The sequence below is a fragment of the Melanerpes formicivorus genome, unplaced genomic scaffold (genome assembly GCF_026170545.1).
Source record: "Melanerpes formicivorus ecotype bairdi unplaced genomic scaffold, bMelFor1.0.p_v2 SCAF_3, whole genome shotgun sequence".
Classification (NCBI taxonomy): Eukaryota; Metazoa; Chordata; class Aves; order Piciformes; family Picidae; genus Melanerpes; species Melanerpes formicivorus.
The window spans coordinates 19,887,364-19,903,643 of NW_027142355.1; the positions used below are offsets into that span (position 1 = coordinate 19,887,364).

Genomic DNA, 16,280 nt, shown 5'->3' on the forward strand with positions numbered 1-16,280 from the left:
CCGATCATGCTTGTGCTATTACTACTCAGGCATAAGTCCTCCAGCATCCCTGGGAATGTGGCTGAGATGGGTATCTGGCACCTAGTCCAAGGTGGTTCAGATGGGAATGCAGGGCTATTAAACTGGAATGCAGCTGGGCTGCAGAGCCTGACTTGACTCCATGGTTCTATTTTTATGTTCCTTCCTGCCTATGCTTGAATTCTGTGGGAGCCCTGAAGCTACTCAAAACCATCACTCTGAGCCTTACCATTCTCCTTTCTGTTCTCTCCTGAAAGTTCAGGGGCTAGCTTACAGATTCAGGAAACCCTGCCAAAGGCTTCCTCTTGAATATTGCCTTTTCAAACTTGGATTTGAGCTGTATCAGTTATGATCTGACAGCTGTTCATTCTTAGATATTAAATAAATGCACAAGTTTCAGTATACCCACAAAATCCATCACTGCAGCTGGACAAGGAGAATGGATTTTTAAGTGTGTCCTGCTAACCACATGCTGAGGCATTCACAAGTTTAGTAGTGGCTTGCAGAACCAGTGTCATTTTTATAGCAGCAGCCCACAATATCCAGGATAGGCAGAAGCTATCTCCTTATGTGTCAGACTTTGCTTCCCTGTGAAGAGAAAAGGCCCATCAAGGTTTGGTGTTTCTAAAAAAAGCACAACAAAAAGTAGTCATTGTCTTGCAGGGCTTTACCCACCTTGGGTCAGCACCTCCAATATTCATGATAAACCAAATTCTCTGCAGCCAGGTCTTCAGACAGGATGTGCCAGTACCATGCTCCACAAGCTGCTCAGGATGTAGTGACCAAAACCACCATTTTCAGAGAAGGGTCACTGGGGTTTGTTCTTTTGCCTGCAATGCAGAGCAATTGGAAAGACAGAGCAAGCACTGCAGGCCCCTATGAGGCTGTATTGTCTGTGAGTGGTGTTTTTTCATTTTAGCCATCAGGTAGGGATGTAACCCCACTCCATCCTCAGAGACCTGTGCATGAAGCAGAAGCAGCACAGCCAGGACCTGTGAGACCAGCGTGCCCAAGCAGTTGTAGTAGCACTAAGCATGTCTGTTCTGCTGGTTTTCCCACTGACTTAAGAGCCCAAAGGCATCTTCTAGTGCACACAGTTTAACAGTTAGTAAACATTTAACTCCAAGCTGAAGAATGAATGATTAACAAAGTCAGCCAAAGGACTTCCATATGACAAATAAACAGACAGAGGTATTGTTTAACTTGTCACCTAAAATAAAATAACCTTAAAGGAGAGTGCAGTAGCATTCAGTTGTTTTGCAAGAAGCACTCCTATGTAGTGTTATCTCATTTTTTTCCACAGAAAGCTAGTGGCAACAAAATGTAAGGTGAACCTTTTTCTCAGACTCAACAACATTATCACTGTTTGCATTCTCTGGTTGACTGAAGAGAACCCGAGGGGATTAAAGAGTTTTGGAAACAAGACAAAATGTGAGGCATCCTGAAACTCAACTGTAGCTTGACAAACTTTTCTTTGTGATAGCCAAACATTAGCTTCTGTAATTTCTTTCCAGCTTTAGCATTTCTCTGAGATGACATGAGTCATGCTATGAAAACTCTCTGTCCCTTTTTATAACATCTCCACAATTCTCATTATGGAAGAATTTAATTTGTATTAATTAATACTGTTGTGAATCCAAACCAATAGTAATGGATTGACTTTCCTTTTAAACACGTAAAACCATGGTTGGGGTTGGACCCATCCCACCAAGCAATACCAAGCACAAGTAAAATCAGTAGCTTTAAGTGGCTGATCAGAGAGAAACCACCTGCTTGTCAACAGCATGAGCAAAGTATTCAGCACATTAATTGTGTCCAGAAAGTGAAAGATTGCTGTGTGATAACACCTGGCCTTTTCCAAACAACAAGAGATAGAGTCAACTTTCCCAACTCCAGAGGCAAAATGAGATATTTACACAGGAGGAGCAATAACCTAATTAAGAGAAGCTTTATTGCAGAACAAATAGAGATCCTCTCTGCCTTAGGGCATAATGAAGCATTGTGAAGTCAGTAATTGCACTGATGGAGTGGTTAAACTTGTGCTTCCTGTGGTGAAGGAATGACAGACCAGTAACTTAAAAACCCATAAAGGAGGGATTGATGTGAAATGGATAGAATCTGGTGAACGATGGGGAGGAGGATGCTGACAAATTGGTCTCTATCCTGACTGATCATAGAACATGGGGACAGTCAAAAAGGCAAAAAACCCATGACATTCAAATCACTTACAGGGAGACCAATTCAACTGCATAACTTCTTGCTACATGATACAACAGAGGTCATGAGCTTTGAAGGGTTGAAGATAGGACCAAAAGTGTGATGCTCTGTCTACAGTTTTAACATTTAATTGGTTGGGTTTGAACAGGAGAGGTGATAACACATCACGTCCAAGGAGCATGTTTGATTTGGCAGCACGCTGGTTTCTGTTGTCAGAGGCACAGAGCATGTGTAATACTCCTTACTGGCATGCCACTGAGCCACAGGATATACTCACAGAGAGCTGCCCTTTCTCTAGAGCATCCAGAATCAAGTGACATCAGAGACAGTATAAGTGGGCTCTTCATGGAATGGCATAATTTCTTAAGACCTTTGCAAATATCATAGCATTGCAGACAGGGATAAAAGATTTCAAATTTGCAAATGATACAAGAGGAGCAGAAAACATTTCCAGGAAATACTGGCTTAAAAGATAGTGGAATCTCAGTGGCATTGCTGTAATAAATTATTCACTAGGATTAGCTGACTGTTAAGGACTAACTGCTGACTACTTCTGGTCAGCACTTTTATTTCTTTTCCCGTTGCTGATCATTCATGCTCTTTGGATTATGGACTTGGCTGAAAACTGAACCAGTCTTCAGGTCACAGTGGGTTCAACTCATTTTATAGTGCAGTAATTCAGTCTGGGCTTTGTATTTGGAAATATGGAGCACTGGAGGTGTGAGACATACAAAGCAAAGTTCCCTACCATGCTCTTTCTTCTCACAGAAGGAAGTTGCTCACCCAGTTTCCTTCCATATCAAAATGTAAAGCCCAGACCTGTGACTGATGAAGAGCAGCCGTAGTTTCAGTCTTATTCCATAGCTGTTACACAGGAGACCATGTTCTCACAAGCACCTGGTTTTGCTGCTGCTTGCATTGGATTTGGGGTGTCTACCATCCATCACCAGGCCCTTCCCCTTTCAGCACCTACAACTCTGTGCCTTACTTTGTGAAATAATATGTCAGAGCACTTGGGCTAGAAAGCAGGGTTTTGTTCTTGACACTGAGGATTTTCTTGGGACACAGCTGGACATGCCACTGGGCTGTCATTCAGTGAACATGGCTTTTGGCAGCAGCAGCAGCTGAAGTGGCCCTCACCATCTTCCTCCCCCATTGCAAGCCTGCCACCACTGCTCGTTCCCTCTCCTAGACCTTTTCCTCAGTCATGCTGGCATAATTATGTGGCCGGGAAGGAAACTGCTCCAGAGAAGGGATCAGACCTCAGCAAAACCCAGCCAAAAATGTGGTAACCTCCCAATCCCATTCACTATCTGGCCCATCATCAGTATCCTACAGTACAGCTAAAAGAGCTGGGTATGGGTGCCGGCTGCATAACTTACCGCAGACACAGAAAGAAACTGCCATTAACCTACACAGTAACTTATGGAGCAAGACAAGGGGTTCCATAGCTTGGAACAAGATGGAAGGTATTTGACTGCATGGAATTTGCCATGGTTGAACCAGGATGAATTAACATTATGAGTTATTATCACCACTTCTTCTCTTTCACAGACAAGCTAGTAAAAGCTTGCTTCAGCTGTTTCTCCCAAACAGGGCTGATCTCAGACCACCAGGTAGATTGTCTACGTAAAACAGCTTCTTAAAATCATAGAATAGTTATCCTCAGTTTCCATTATCCAGGTAAATAAGTAGCTTGATCAACTATAATGCTTGTAAACATTAATCTATAATATAAGGCACCACTGTTTTATAAGGAAAATAGCATTATTGTGGTGTTTTGGTGTATGTGTACTGTGGTGATACTATCAGGCATAGAGTCCCCAGGGCTTTCTGTAAGAATGTACACTCACAAAGGCTACAGCATGACATTCCATCCCCTGATCCAGCCATGTCAAGCCCATGGCTACCATTAAATATAGGAGTAGTCCCTTGCTCTAACTGCTTTGTCATATTCCAATCTTAAAGTGTAATTGTCTATAAAAGCAGCAGCCAAGTCTTACATGATTCTGCAGAGCACAGCAGGAACTTCAACAAGGCACAAAGACAATCATTCTGACAGGACAAAGTGAAACAAATTGGACCTCAGTGCCCTGGAGTTAGGGTGGAGATCTGGAGTGAGACTGAAGCCTCTTCAAGCACTTGTGCTTGGCTCTAAAGTGGCAGCAGGCTCCCCATGTGCCCCACCCTCCTCAAATGCTGTCGCTTAGTTCATCAGGACTCTGCTCCAGAGGCCTGAACACTTCTATCACCAGATGAAGCCAGGAAGAGACCCAGGTATTCAGTGGATACAAATATGAGGCATCTTTAAGTCAGTGGCATGGACAGGAGGCTCAGAAGGTCAGGCATTGCAGACCATTGCCATGTATGTGGGATTGCTGCATATCATATGGGGGCAGCCTGTATGAGGTCATACAACATCACAGGAGTGCTTTTAGTCACACAACAGGACCATGTAGCACTTGGACAAGGGGCAAGGGTTTTAAGCAAGAGAAGGGTAAATTTAGATTGGAAGGCTGGGGAAGGACTACTCAGGATCTCAGGTAGTGATAGGACTAGGGGGAATGGAATGAAGCTGGAGGTGGGGAGATTCAGGCTGGATGTGAGGAGGAGGTTCTTCACCATGAGAGTGGTGAAACCCTGGAATGGGTTGTCCAGGGAGGTGGTCGAGGCCCCGTCCCTGGAGGTGTTTAAGACCAGGCTGGATGAGGATGTGGCCAGCCTGATGTAGTGTGGGGTGTCCCTGCCCATGGCAGGGGGGTTGGAACTAGATGATCCTTGTGGTCCCTTCCAACCCTGACTGATACTATGATACTATGATACTATTAAGAAGTTCTTTCCTAGGGTGGTAGCACAGGGAGGCGGTAGAGGCCCCATCCCTAGAGACACTCAAGGTCAGGCTTTATGGGGCTCTGAGTACCCAGATCTAGTTGAGGATGTCCCTACTTACTGGAGGGAGGTCAGACTAGATGACGCCTAAAGGTCCCTTCCAACCCAAACCATTCTATAATTCTATGATTCTATGTGTGTTCATGGTTGTAGCAGTGTGGGGTGCGGATGGTGGTTCCTGTGTTTTGGTCCCAAGATATAGAAGTGCTTTAGTCATGCCATTAGAGAAGACAAGGGGATCCTTAGGAAAGAAAGTAGCAGGAATGGTGGGTGGCATAAATTATTCACAGGTTATAGGCTTAGCATTCTTTATCTAATACATAATATATTACATCAGAAAGGAGAGATCTTCAATGCAGAAATATCTAGGCACTTTGATTTGCTTGCAGAGGATAAAAGGCAGAAAAATTAACTTACAAGAATCAGGGGGAAAAAATGTTCTCCATAGAGCTATTGATTTGGACACATTCAGCATGGTGACAGCAATGTAATATCCAACAGCATCTACCAGAATTAGATGTGCAGGGAAGGTGGATTCAGCTGTGTATAAGTCAAAGACTGATCTCCCAGTCTGTATACAGTTATAGACACAAATACCAAGTTGCATTATGTAGACAAATAGTGCTTTGTCCAGATCTTCCTTCTGTGATCTGATGCTTTTCTGCCTCTCTGAGCCAATAAATCATTTTGAAATTTAATAGGGAATTGTCTCTTCATAATGGAGATGAATGCAGGGTGGTGATTACATAGATCTAGACAAAATTTCTGTTTGGTCAAGCCAGAAATATCTGTTGGGTTAGTGTGGTCCCATGAGAACAGCACACAGTAAAAGGGATCTCAAATTGGACCAGAAATTGTTTGTCTGTTTGGCAAAAAAAGAGTCCTGAAGCCTGAGGGGAAGAATTAATTAGATAGTGAGCTGGGATTGCTGACAGACTCTGAAAGTCCTGCTTAGCCAAGTCGCTCTCTCATTCCATGGCAGGAGGACGGCAAGCCTCTGGGAAGATCACTGGTGTGGTTGTTTCCCAGATCAAATTGCACAGGAAACCTTTTCACTGTTTTGTTTTGGAACTGAATGAACAACGACAACAAAAAATACCCCAAACTAATAGGAATACAGGAATTAATGGAAGTGTGGCAGGATGGAAGGCTAAATTATGGTGCAGCCGCATCTCATGACCCGGGGCACCCTCAGCAACAGGTCACACTAATTCACAGGTGACAACCCACAGAAATCTCTTGGTAAATCTGCCCCTGAAACAAGAGCCCATTTGTTTAAGCTAGGATGGTGCTGCTCTGCATGGACCAAATCCCTCCTCATTCACTCAACCAGTTTGACAGAGGTATGATTGATGGCAGCAGGGTTGGCTTGAGGCGGAACACAAATCCATGTCCGGAAACCATGGTCCCACTGAAATCACTGGGACAAAACTGCCATTGACTATGCTGGAGCTGTGATTTTCATAGAGTTTAAGACCAAAAAGGGACTGTTCATAACCTACCCCCTGACCTCCTGCATAACTCAACCTCTAGAATTTTGCTCACTGGTTTGTTCAGTAGAGTGAATTATATTTCTGAAGAGGAATTTTTTATTATGTTTGTTTTGCCTTTACACAGCAAAACGAGAGTTGGGAGTTTGTAGTTTCATGCATATACTGTCATTGGTTAGTTCCTTTGTTTAGTACCAGTTTTAGGACTGGGATGTCATCCAGGGTTGGCCCTTGCCCCTAGCATAGGCAATGGAAGGGGTTTCATTTTGGGCTGTTAGAAATGTGGCACATTATTGCCCTGCCTTTCCTAAAAGCCTTTCAACAGCATCCAGCCTGGGTGATAATCTATACATTTCTGCATAGTCTGACTTAGCAAGGCATTAATCATCTCTGAAGCTGCAAGACTCGAAGAACTGGGAGACATCATATAGGTCACTGAGTCCAACAGCAATTACAGTTGGTCATTTATTAGATGCTTAGAACTAAAGAAAAGGCCAACTTCAATTAAATCAGGGACAGCTTCAGAGTTTGATCAGGTTAGTGTTTGTCATCCTTCACTGATTGCTGTGGGTTTGAGGGTCTTTTTATATATCTAGCCAGAATTTCCCTTGCTGCAGCCCAGCAACCTGTGTCCACAGTCCACATTTAATGAAGACCACTGAGAAAAGTCTTTCACTATCTCCTTTGTAACCCCCCTTTAGGTCAACAACAAGAGCAGTAGATCCTGCTGGTAGATCCTCTGTAGACTTCTGCAAACCATTTCATTCTGAACAGCCACCAAGCCTGATATCTGAAACCCCTGAGAGTGTATGCAGCACTGAGTAACCCCATTCTGCTTTTGCTCCATCTCAGGTCCTTCATGTGAAGACATGCACACAGGAAAGGGAAGGAAAACAAGACACCAAATACCTGGGCATTCATATCTGGTTCTTAATAGACACAATGCAAAGCAGTTCACACTGTCCCCACAGGGTCATCCAGCCACAGTGCACACTGTCCAGTTCAGTGCCAAGTCCAGCTCTTTTGGCACAGAAAGCAGAAGACAGTATCAAGGACCCAGTACCTCAACCCCAGGATAGAGAAGCTTGAAAATTATTCCAAAATGTTCTATTTGGACATGTTTCTCTATGAAACATAATTCAGAGAGCACTGTGTCCCAACCACCAGTTCTGCCCTTTCAGCCACCCTCTGTCTTGCTCTTCAGCCATAGGCCAACACAGGAGACAGCAAAAGCCTCATTGCTGCCAAGGGTTTCCAAATGTATGGCATGGTCCCTCTGATCAGTGTTCAGACAAGGCTTCCCAAGCACAAAGGCACAGAGCAAAGCCCAGTGCCTAGCACAGTTGACTCAGCTCCCAACACCTCAGTGAAGTCCAGGTCACCCAGGACAAGAGTGACCAAGCCAGAAACACTCCTGTGTGTCATTCACAAAACACCCTCCCTTCTTTATCAGGAGTCTCTGGCATTGTTCAGATGCTTTTATGTTGACCCTACCTCCTGCTGTGTGCAGACACCACCACACCAGCCCCACGGTCAGTAAAAATGGTAAAAACCTTCTTCAGACTCACATGGCTGAAAAGATTGCAGGTCCCTGGGCCTCCTTCCCTCCAGATTCAGCTTAATTAGGGAGCTGCCAGCAGACCACAAGTGTGCTCACAAAAGAAGCTTGCAGTCTGAAGGGCTTTGACTGCAGCTCTCTGTAATTAGTCACAAACATCTAGTACCTGGCAAGCGTGCCTGTCTCTTGGAAGGGGATTCCAATGAGAAAATTCCTGTAGCTTGCACCTGAATTCTCCGCAGTGCACCATGCAGCACTCAGATCTCTCCTCTGGCTCCTTTTCTAAGCTGCCAGCTTTGCAGAAAAGCCATTTCTGGCACTTTGCTTCCTCACCATAGCCTCCCCACCCACAACACATTTTAAACAGCACACATGGTCCAATGGGGAACAATTTTTCCCTCCAGCATATGTGGGTTGATAAGCTGTCTAGAAAATTCAAGTGCTAGTGTTGAGTCCGGTTTTATTGACATGATGGAACAGAGCCCATGGTGGGAATAGTTCCCCCAGAGGAGGAGGGAATAAGGGTAATTATTTTCTTCTCTTTGAGTAGCCCCTTTCCCTTCCACATGCATGTGGGAGTGTGCAGCTGTGCTCTAAAGCCAGTCTCAGAGAGACTTCCTGAAGTGTCTACAGAAGATTAAATGATCTCATGTGCAGCCTGTAATGATGGCCACTACCAAAAATTGTTCCCATCTGAAAGCTGCCCAGTGCTGCATGATCTGAAATGGACTGCTGACCTCAGACAAGATCCCAGTGGGCAAACCACCACATCACAGAAACTCAGCGCACCACAAGCACCACTAATTGTCTCCTTGTTTGTAAGCTCTGAGTGAAGGCAGCTACTCAAGGGCTGGGGAGCTCTGTTCTCAGCTTCTATTACTAAGTGACTTTCTCCTAAGCCTCATTTGCAGTGTGTTAAGGGAGATGCTCTCCCAGTCCCTGCTGTGAGGTACCATTTGTCATTATACCCCTAATAAACTCCAGTAAAGACAATATGAATTGTCCCACCCACAAAGGCAGATGTTGGGTTTAGTCCTGCAAATTAATCAAACATGATCATAAGTCAAATAACCCAAAACTAGATGCAGCCTCAGTACAGGAAGAGGTGAACCTGCCTGAGCATGGCAGCATTGACTCAGACAAGCCCCAAACCAGCACACATCTGTTGTTGATGCGTTTCCACAAGGCTGTTGAAATTACAACCAGCTCCCTGCTGTGGCTCTTATTCCCCAGTGAAGGCTGCAAGCACCAGTGTGGCAAAAGGATCTTGATGGGTAAAAATTATGCTTCCATTTAAGAAGACCTACTAATGGCACCTTGTGCATCTGTCACTGCATTAACAACATCAATTTGAAATTACGTAAGCTCGGCAACTGGTGAAAGGAGCAGCTTGCTGACATTAGGTCTGGCTTTGTTCCTCCCTGAGGGCTTGTGACTGGCTAACAGAAAAATAGGATTCTTTCTTGTGGGTATTCACAGTTTTGAAGATTGGATTCCTTATGTACAGGAAGGTTGGTATCTCTCACATCAATGTGGGCAAGAGGAATGGGAGGTTGCAGAATAGTATCAGTGGAGCAAACGGAGTGCAGAACATGGGCCATGGGAAAAAAAAGACACAAATTCAGGTTGTGGGGTCAATTTCACACCCTACCTCCCAAGAGGCTGGATTTACCTCCTTCAGCACTCTACCAAGAAAAACAAAGAAAATATAAAGATTCGGTGATCTAGGAAGCTGCCCTGGTGCCAAAAATGTAGGTGTCTAATGTCATTTTAGGCACTGGTAGTGATCCAAGTCATCTGTGTGGGGCTGGCAGATGTGGTACCAGACCCTCCTGGGGCAGCAGCCAGGGCCAGGCAGGGGACCCCAGGGCACAGAAAATGGCACTTGATGCCTACGTTCAGGCATTTGAACAGCTCCCCCAGAGTCCTGTATGTTTGGACAGTTGGAGTTAATCGTCGAAGGGAAACAGAGCTGCAGTGAACAAACTGAGCACGGTGAGGTTTGGTAGCAGAGAGGACAAAGTAGGAATGGATCCAAGCACAGGGGACAGTCCTGCAGAGTTTGAGGGAGGAGGATGTGAAGGAGAGCATCCAAGGAGAGCAGCTGCCAGCAGCTTCAAAAAGGGTTTCAAATTCCTGCTGCACCACACTCTAGTCAGAAATGACAACAGGGGACCCAGGGACAGAGTGATATTTTCTGAAGGGTGTGATCTGCTGTTTTTTCAGACTCTTATGCGTTCCACATGTCTGAGTGCCTCCCAAACAGTCCTCTGCACATGCCGTGCTGCACGACCACACTACCCTCCCCGTCTTGTGGACGGGCATCTGGAAGCACAGAGGGATGATTTTGGCAGCCCACATGGCACTCTCAGGCTTGACCCTAGTTGTTGTCTGTGGGAGTTTAGACCCCAAACTTCCTTTTTGTGCCTTTGAAGCTGGGTGATTGCAGAGGAGACAGACTTCACTTCAGGCCTCAGCTCCCAGCTTAACCCTTTCACCCCCGTCTATTCTGCCTCAGTGGGTAAAACAGCAAGTACTTCTGCACTTTGCTTGGAGATTAAAACTTTTCTTAGTGATTTTTTTTCCAGTGGATGAATAAAATAATCCCCTAAAGACACCCCTTCAAGCTCCCCAGCCCTCCTAGCCTCCTTCCTCTCCCCATACCTCTCTGCAATGCAGAAAGCCCAAGAGTATGGGGCAGCTTGGTGCCTGCCTTTCACCACCCTTCCTTCCAAACAGCTCTTAAGAGAAAAAAACCAAAACACCTCTTGGCTGGAAACTTTTACAAACACAAATATTTTTAGTTTTGCTGCACTGAAATACTAGTGAGGAGAACACTTTGTGTTTGTGCTTATTTTGTTTTTTAGATTTCACCTCCACCAGCAGCTTAATCAGTGCAAATCAAATTACTCCTCCTGTTTACTTATTTCCAGAGCGCTGACACTGGCAAGTGGCTTATCTTGGAGTGGCAGGAGGCAGCGCCTTCCTTGGGGGTAGGAAAGGAACTGCACAGAAGCTGCTGGTAGTGGGAGAAGGAGTATGATCCAGGAAAAGTCTTCTTGGCTCTGCTCCCTAGTGGCAAGGTTACACTCCCCAAGTTAGGCTGTTCGCTAGGGGCAGTTCAGGAAAGCTGAACTGTGAGATGACCAGAAGTTAAAGGCTGCCTCCTCCTTGTGGAATAGCAGCCTGAAAGCCAGGGTTTGGATTTTGGCTTACTCATTTGTAAGGAGGAGGCGGTGGTGGACCCATCTGTGGCAGTGATGGTGTGGTGATTTGCAAAGCTGACTGCAAAGCTTTGCAGTCACCCCATCCTTTGTGCTGCTTCTGTGGTCGGTCTCCCCTCCTGCCTGGGGGACGAGGGCTATTTCAGGGCACAGGTGTGGGGTATAGAGACCATGTAAGCACATCTCACTGCCCAGGAGCCTGAACACTCAGCCGACAGGCAGAGACCCCCCCAGGGCTGACCCATGCTGACTCAGGGATGAGGGCATGCAGCCACCACCCAGGAGACCTCCATTTTACTCCCATGAGTACGTCATGCCTCAGTTTGCCCCTCGGTGACAGCACTGATTTTATCTGGATACTGTAAGGAGATGTCCAGACAGGGCAGCCTAGCAGCAGAAGCAGGAACATGGCATTACAAGGAAAAAAACAATCGAATCCCATTTTTCCTGTGGCTTGCATGTCTTTATACTGTACTAAGTTCTGCAACGTGAAACCGCCCCCTCCCCGCTGCCCCCCGGCACCCAGCCCGCAGCAGACGGCAAGGGCCGCGACGAAAGGAGCCTCCCGCCCTCGGGGCTGCCCCAAGGTCCGGGGCGGAGGACGCGGGCGGGACGCGGGGCCGAGCCGGGGCGGAGCGAAGCCGAGCGGGGTAGCCCCGCCGCAGCGCCGGGAGGAAGCGGCGCGGCGGGCAGCGTGAGGGTGTTCGTCGAGGAGCCTCACCCATTTCTTCTCCCCGCAGATCTTCCAATGGAGGCAGCTGGAGAACCTCTATTTCCGCGAGAAGAAGTTCTCGGTGGAGGTGCACGACCCGCGCAGGTGAGCGACGAGACGAGCCGGGTTAAGCCACGCAGAGCCAGGCTTTGCCGTGCTGAGCCACGCCGAGCCGGGTCGTGGGAAGCGACGCTGGCCGTGACGCTGTGTGAGACTTGCTATGCTTTGTAGGTGGGGAACCCGAAAGCAAGGGGCCACGGGTGCCAAAGCCAGGGGCTGCCGCTTCCTTTCAGCGGGATATTTTGGGTTCGGGTGGCTGGTTTTGAGGATTTGTTTCCCCTTGGCTCCTACTGGTATTTTATCCCCCCCTCCTCTCTTTTGGCACCTTCTGAGCCCCGGGGCAGCATAGATCCTGTACCCCGGCTGCAGTGCCATCAACCCCCGTGCGTGAAAGGAGAGTTGCCTTGTCCCCGTGTTGCACTTTGGAGCCTGAAGATGGGCGCCAGGTTTTGTACTCACACGCTTCCTTGTAAATAAATATTCAGTAGTGCAGCTGAAAGGAATGGCAGGGTACCAGAGGTTTACCGGCAGGCTGGATGAAAGCCCATCAGTCTTTTTGGCACGGGAGTCTTTTTTTTTTTTTTTTTGCTTAAGAAACCTAACGTGGGAGAGAGTGAGTTCAAGTGACTGCGCTGCATCTAATCAGTGCATTCTTCACCCCTTGCTCGTTTGCCTCAGTGGATAGTTACTGCAGTGACCAGTGTGTATGTTGCTCTTTAAGGTGTGCTCACTAAAAACAATGTCCCACTTGCAAAGTAAGTATGACTACAACTGATGGAAACCAGCTCTCTTCTCAGGCTGATTTGATGTGCTGCTGGTAGTTGTGTGTTTTGCTGATTGCTCAGCTGTGATCCTGTTTCACCTGTTTCCCATGCTGATCTATGTACTAATATATGTACTTTTCTTAAGGGAATTTTGCATGCAGTTTCTGTGCTTTTTTTACCCTGATCTAAACACAGTCACACCAGTACAAATGGTGCCTGGCTCCATAGGTGCATTTTGGTAAAGCAGAAGCTGTGTAGAGCAGTTCCTATTGTTGTGTAGCTCCAGGTCACCAGGGCCTTGAGGCAGCTGCTTAATATTAAGCTTGTAAATATTTGCATGAAATCTAGTGGAGGAGATTCCCAAAACTAAGAATATACTGGGAGATCTTTCAGCAGCATGAGCTGAGGGTGGTGCACTCCATCCCCCTCTGAGCATCCAGCAGTGGGCAAGGTGTCAGAAACACGTGTTACAAGCAACCATCAATGAGAAGTCCCTAAACACCAAGGCTGGCTGTTTGTGGGAAGCAGCAATTGTAAGGAAAAGCAAGCAAATACCTCTGGGACATAACAATTGTGATGATATTTGCAACTTAATGTCATGCATGAAATGAGACCGTGCAGAGGAAATTCTTCTGTCTCATTTGTGCTTGGATGATAGGAATTACTGACACGGAAGAGCTTCCACTTCTTAATTCCATTGTGTAGTTTCTCTGAATTAACACCAGGAGGACAAAATCAGGTCCCAGGTTGTCAGCCTGGTACTTTCTCACTAAAAGGGAATTAATTTGGTTGATTTTTGTGTCCAGAGAGTACCACCATCCAGGCTGAGCTGGTACTCTGGCTATAAAACAGCAAGGCATATTGCAGTGTTGTGGTGGGAATCCAGATAGGGTTGTAGTCTCCCAGCCAAGTGGGATGGACTCCTGTGAGGAGTTGTTCAGTGTGTGGAAGAGGAGGAGTAGCCAACACAGTACATTCCTCTCTGTGTAGCCAAACCAGAGCCTGAGTCAGCAAAGCCACACTTGGCAGGAGTGCAAGCATGGCTCCATGGTTGTGGCCAGGGCTAGGCAGCACAATGTATGTTTTTAAGTCCTGCTTCTGTCTATGGCTTCCTGTCCTTAAAAAGCCATTTAACCTCTCTTCATTGTGGTTACTTACTCCGTAAAGGAGATAAATTATTCATTTTAGGGGGTATTGACAGGGTTCATTCCATAGTGCATGTGGCATGTGTAGAGGGAATTCATAGGAAAAACACCAATGGGCCACAGGTCTCCAGGAGACAGCTCTAAGGAGCAAGTCCACAGCTCTTACCAGCTATGTCTGCAGACCTTCTAACAGGGTCTGCAGCTTTCATAGAATCAATAAATTGGAAAAAACCTTTAAGATCAGTGTCCAACCAGTAATCCAGCACTGCCAAGTTTTGATGGGAAACGTGTCCCAAAACGAAAAGAAGAAAAAAAAATGAAGTTGCTCATTTTAGGATGAGAAGATGGATGGCTTGCAGTGTGTTTCTGAGAGTTCAAAAGGAGCAACTGCATTTGACCAGAATAGGATGGCATCAGAATTCAGACTTCCACCCATGTTTGAGTGCCCTAAAACCTTAGAGCTTTACATGCCAATGTGCTGCAGTGGTTTCTGTCCCTAAAACCAACATAAAGCATCCAGAGTCAGGTCCCCTTTCCAGCCTCAGCTTGAAGAGTCCCCCTTTCCAGCCTCAGCTTGAAGAGTACCTCCCAGCACAACCTTCATTTATTGTCCAGTGACTGGGATGAGACAGCCCAGCACCCATCCTCATTAGGACCATCAGCTACTGTTCTGTGCATCCGGGGACAGTTTTCTTACAAGAACAATACTCATGGTAGGACAAGGGCTTCTGCTTCACTTGCAAAGGATTCACTTGGAAAGGATTCAGCACAGGATAGCATCGAAATAAGAGATCTCAGTTGTCTCAGACCTTGTTTGCATTGACTGCAGCTGTTTTCCAGACAAATTTCACTCCAATTTGTAGTTTCACAATTTAACTTTGAACGTGTTTTGCAGCACTGGAAAGACCCTGACACAAGACCTGTCAGCCCTCTCCCAGGCTAAACTTGGCCAGCCATTCTCATTGTGCTGCAGGGTTTTACTATTCTTTCACTCTTGGTTCTGTCACAACTTTCTCTTACCCTGTGTCCTCCTCCACACATTTGTTTCCAATTTTGGTCAGGGCAGTAGCCCACAGGCACCCAAGGAGAGGTGGCTTGGGCAAAGTGGAGAATCACTGCTTTAGCAGGCTTGAGGGCTTCCAAGTGCTGGTAAGCATCAACCATCCCTTGCACTGCACAGTAGAGCTTGTGGGCTGTCATGCAGTGTCGCCTCCACATCTACACCATATAGAGTGCTTGCTGGCCATGGACTGTGGCAGCCCCTCTGTAGCATACCCTGCTCCCCAGGCTGTCTGGTAGTAGTAGTCCCTTTCCACCATCCATATCCCCCTGTGAAAGGCTGTAACAAAAATGTCACATTTCTGAGCTAGACACTGTGACTATGTTCACATTCCCTTCATAATATTTCACTACAACACTCTTCTTAACAGACTGTAGTAGAGGACCTCATTTATTTGGGGCTCTGTTTGGTTTACTCCAGCCAGTGCTACGTCCCTGCAGTGACAGGGGTTCCGCAGAGCAGAGCACCTGTGTGTACTGGTGCAGTTAGAGGTGAGGGGTAAAGAGGAATAACCAAGCAGTTTTGTACAGCTGTGAAAGCATGGTGAAACCTATCCTGTGGGTTTTGCTAATACTTGAGGACAATGGGGAGTCCCAGGGAGGAAGCATTTAGCTCTTATTTTTCCTGGTTTTATTTTCATTCAGCTAATCACTGAGTAACATTCTTGTCTCCAGGGCACTTACACAGCTCTCTCTGAGCCTCACAACTCCCCTTTCCCATACCATGTGGCAGGTCCTGCTATATCTGTTTACAAGTGAGAAAAATCAAGGTACTTGAAGAGGTTCTTCCACATTCGCTGAAGCAACTATTGATCCTGTAGATCTTTAGTTGTCACCTGGGTCCTAACATGTGTGAGAGGCCATCCAAAGCCAGAGGCAGTGAAGAGTGTGAGGGTTTGGCCTTAGGTGTTTGGGCATGTGATGAGGCAGAGGATTCACACATGCTTTGGCATTGGTGACTCCCCTGTGATATGTGGCGGGTCAGCATCAGCTCAGTCAAACCCAGGAATACATTGTGAACTGGACAAACTGGTTGACCTTTACTATTAGTCCTCTGGAGTTTGCCAGCTTGAGGAGCTCTTTAAAATAAATGCTCTCCTGGCTTGATTGCTGTTCTCTATGCATCTTTTTTTTCCGGTTTGCA

At 46.4% G+C, this 16,280-nt stretch overlaps 1 protein-coding gene across 5 annotated transcripts in view; it reads left to right on the forward strand.

Moving 5' to 3' along the window:
* Positions 1-16,280, forward strand: part of FRMD4A (FERM domain containing 4A) — a 306,449-nt gene that overhangs the window by 252,892 nt on the left and 37,277 nt on the right. For all 5 annotated transcript variants that reach the window (XM_068168119.1, XM_068168108.1, XM_068168113.1 and 2 more), the window contains exon 12: positions 12,137-12,213. In XM_068168119.1, coding sequence (XP_068024220.1) covers positions 12,137-12,213 — 77 coding nt within the window. The remainder of the gene's footprint in view (positions 1-12,136; positions 12,214-16,280) is intronic.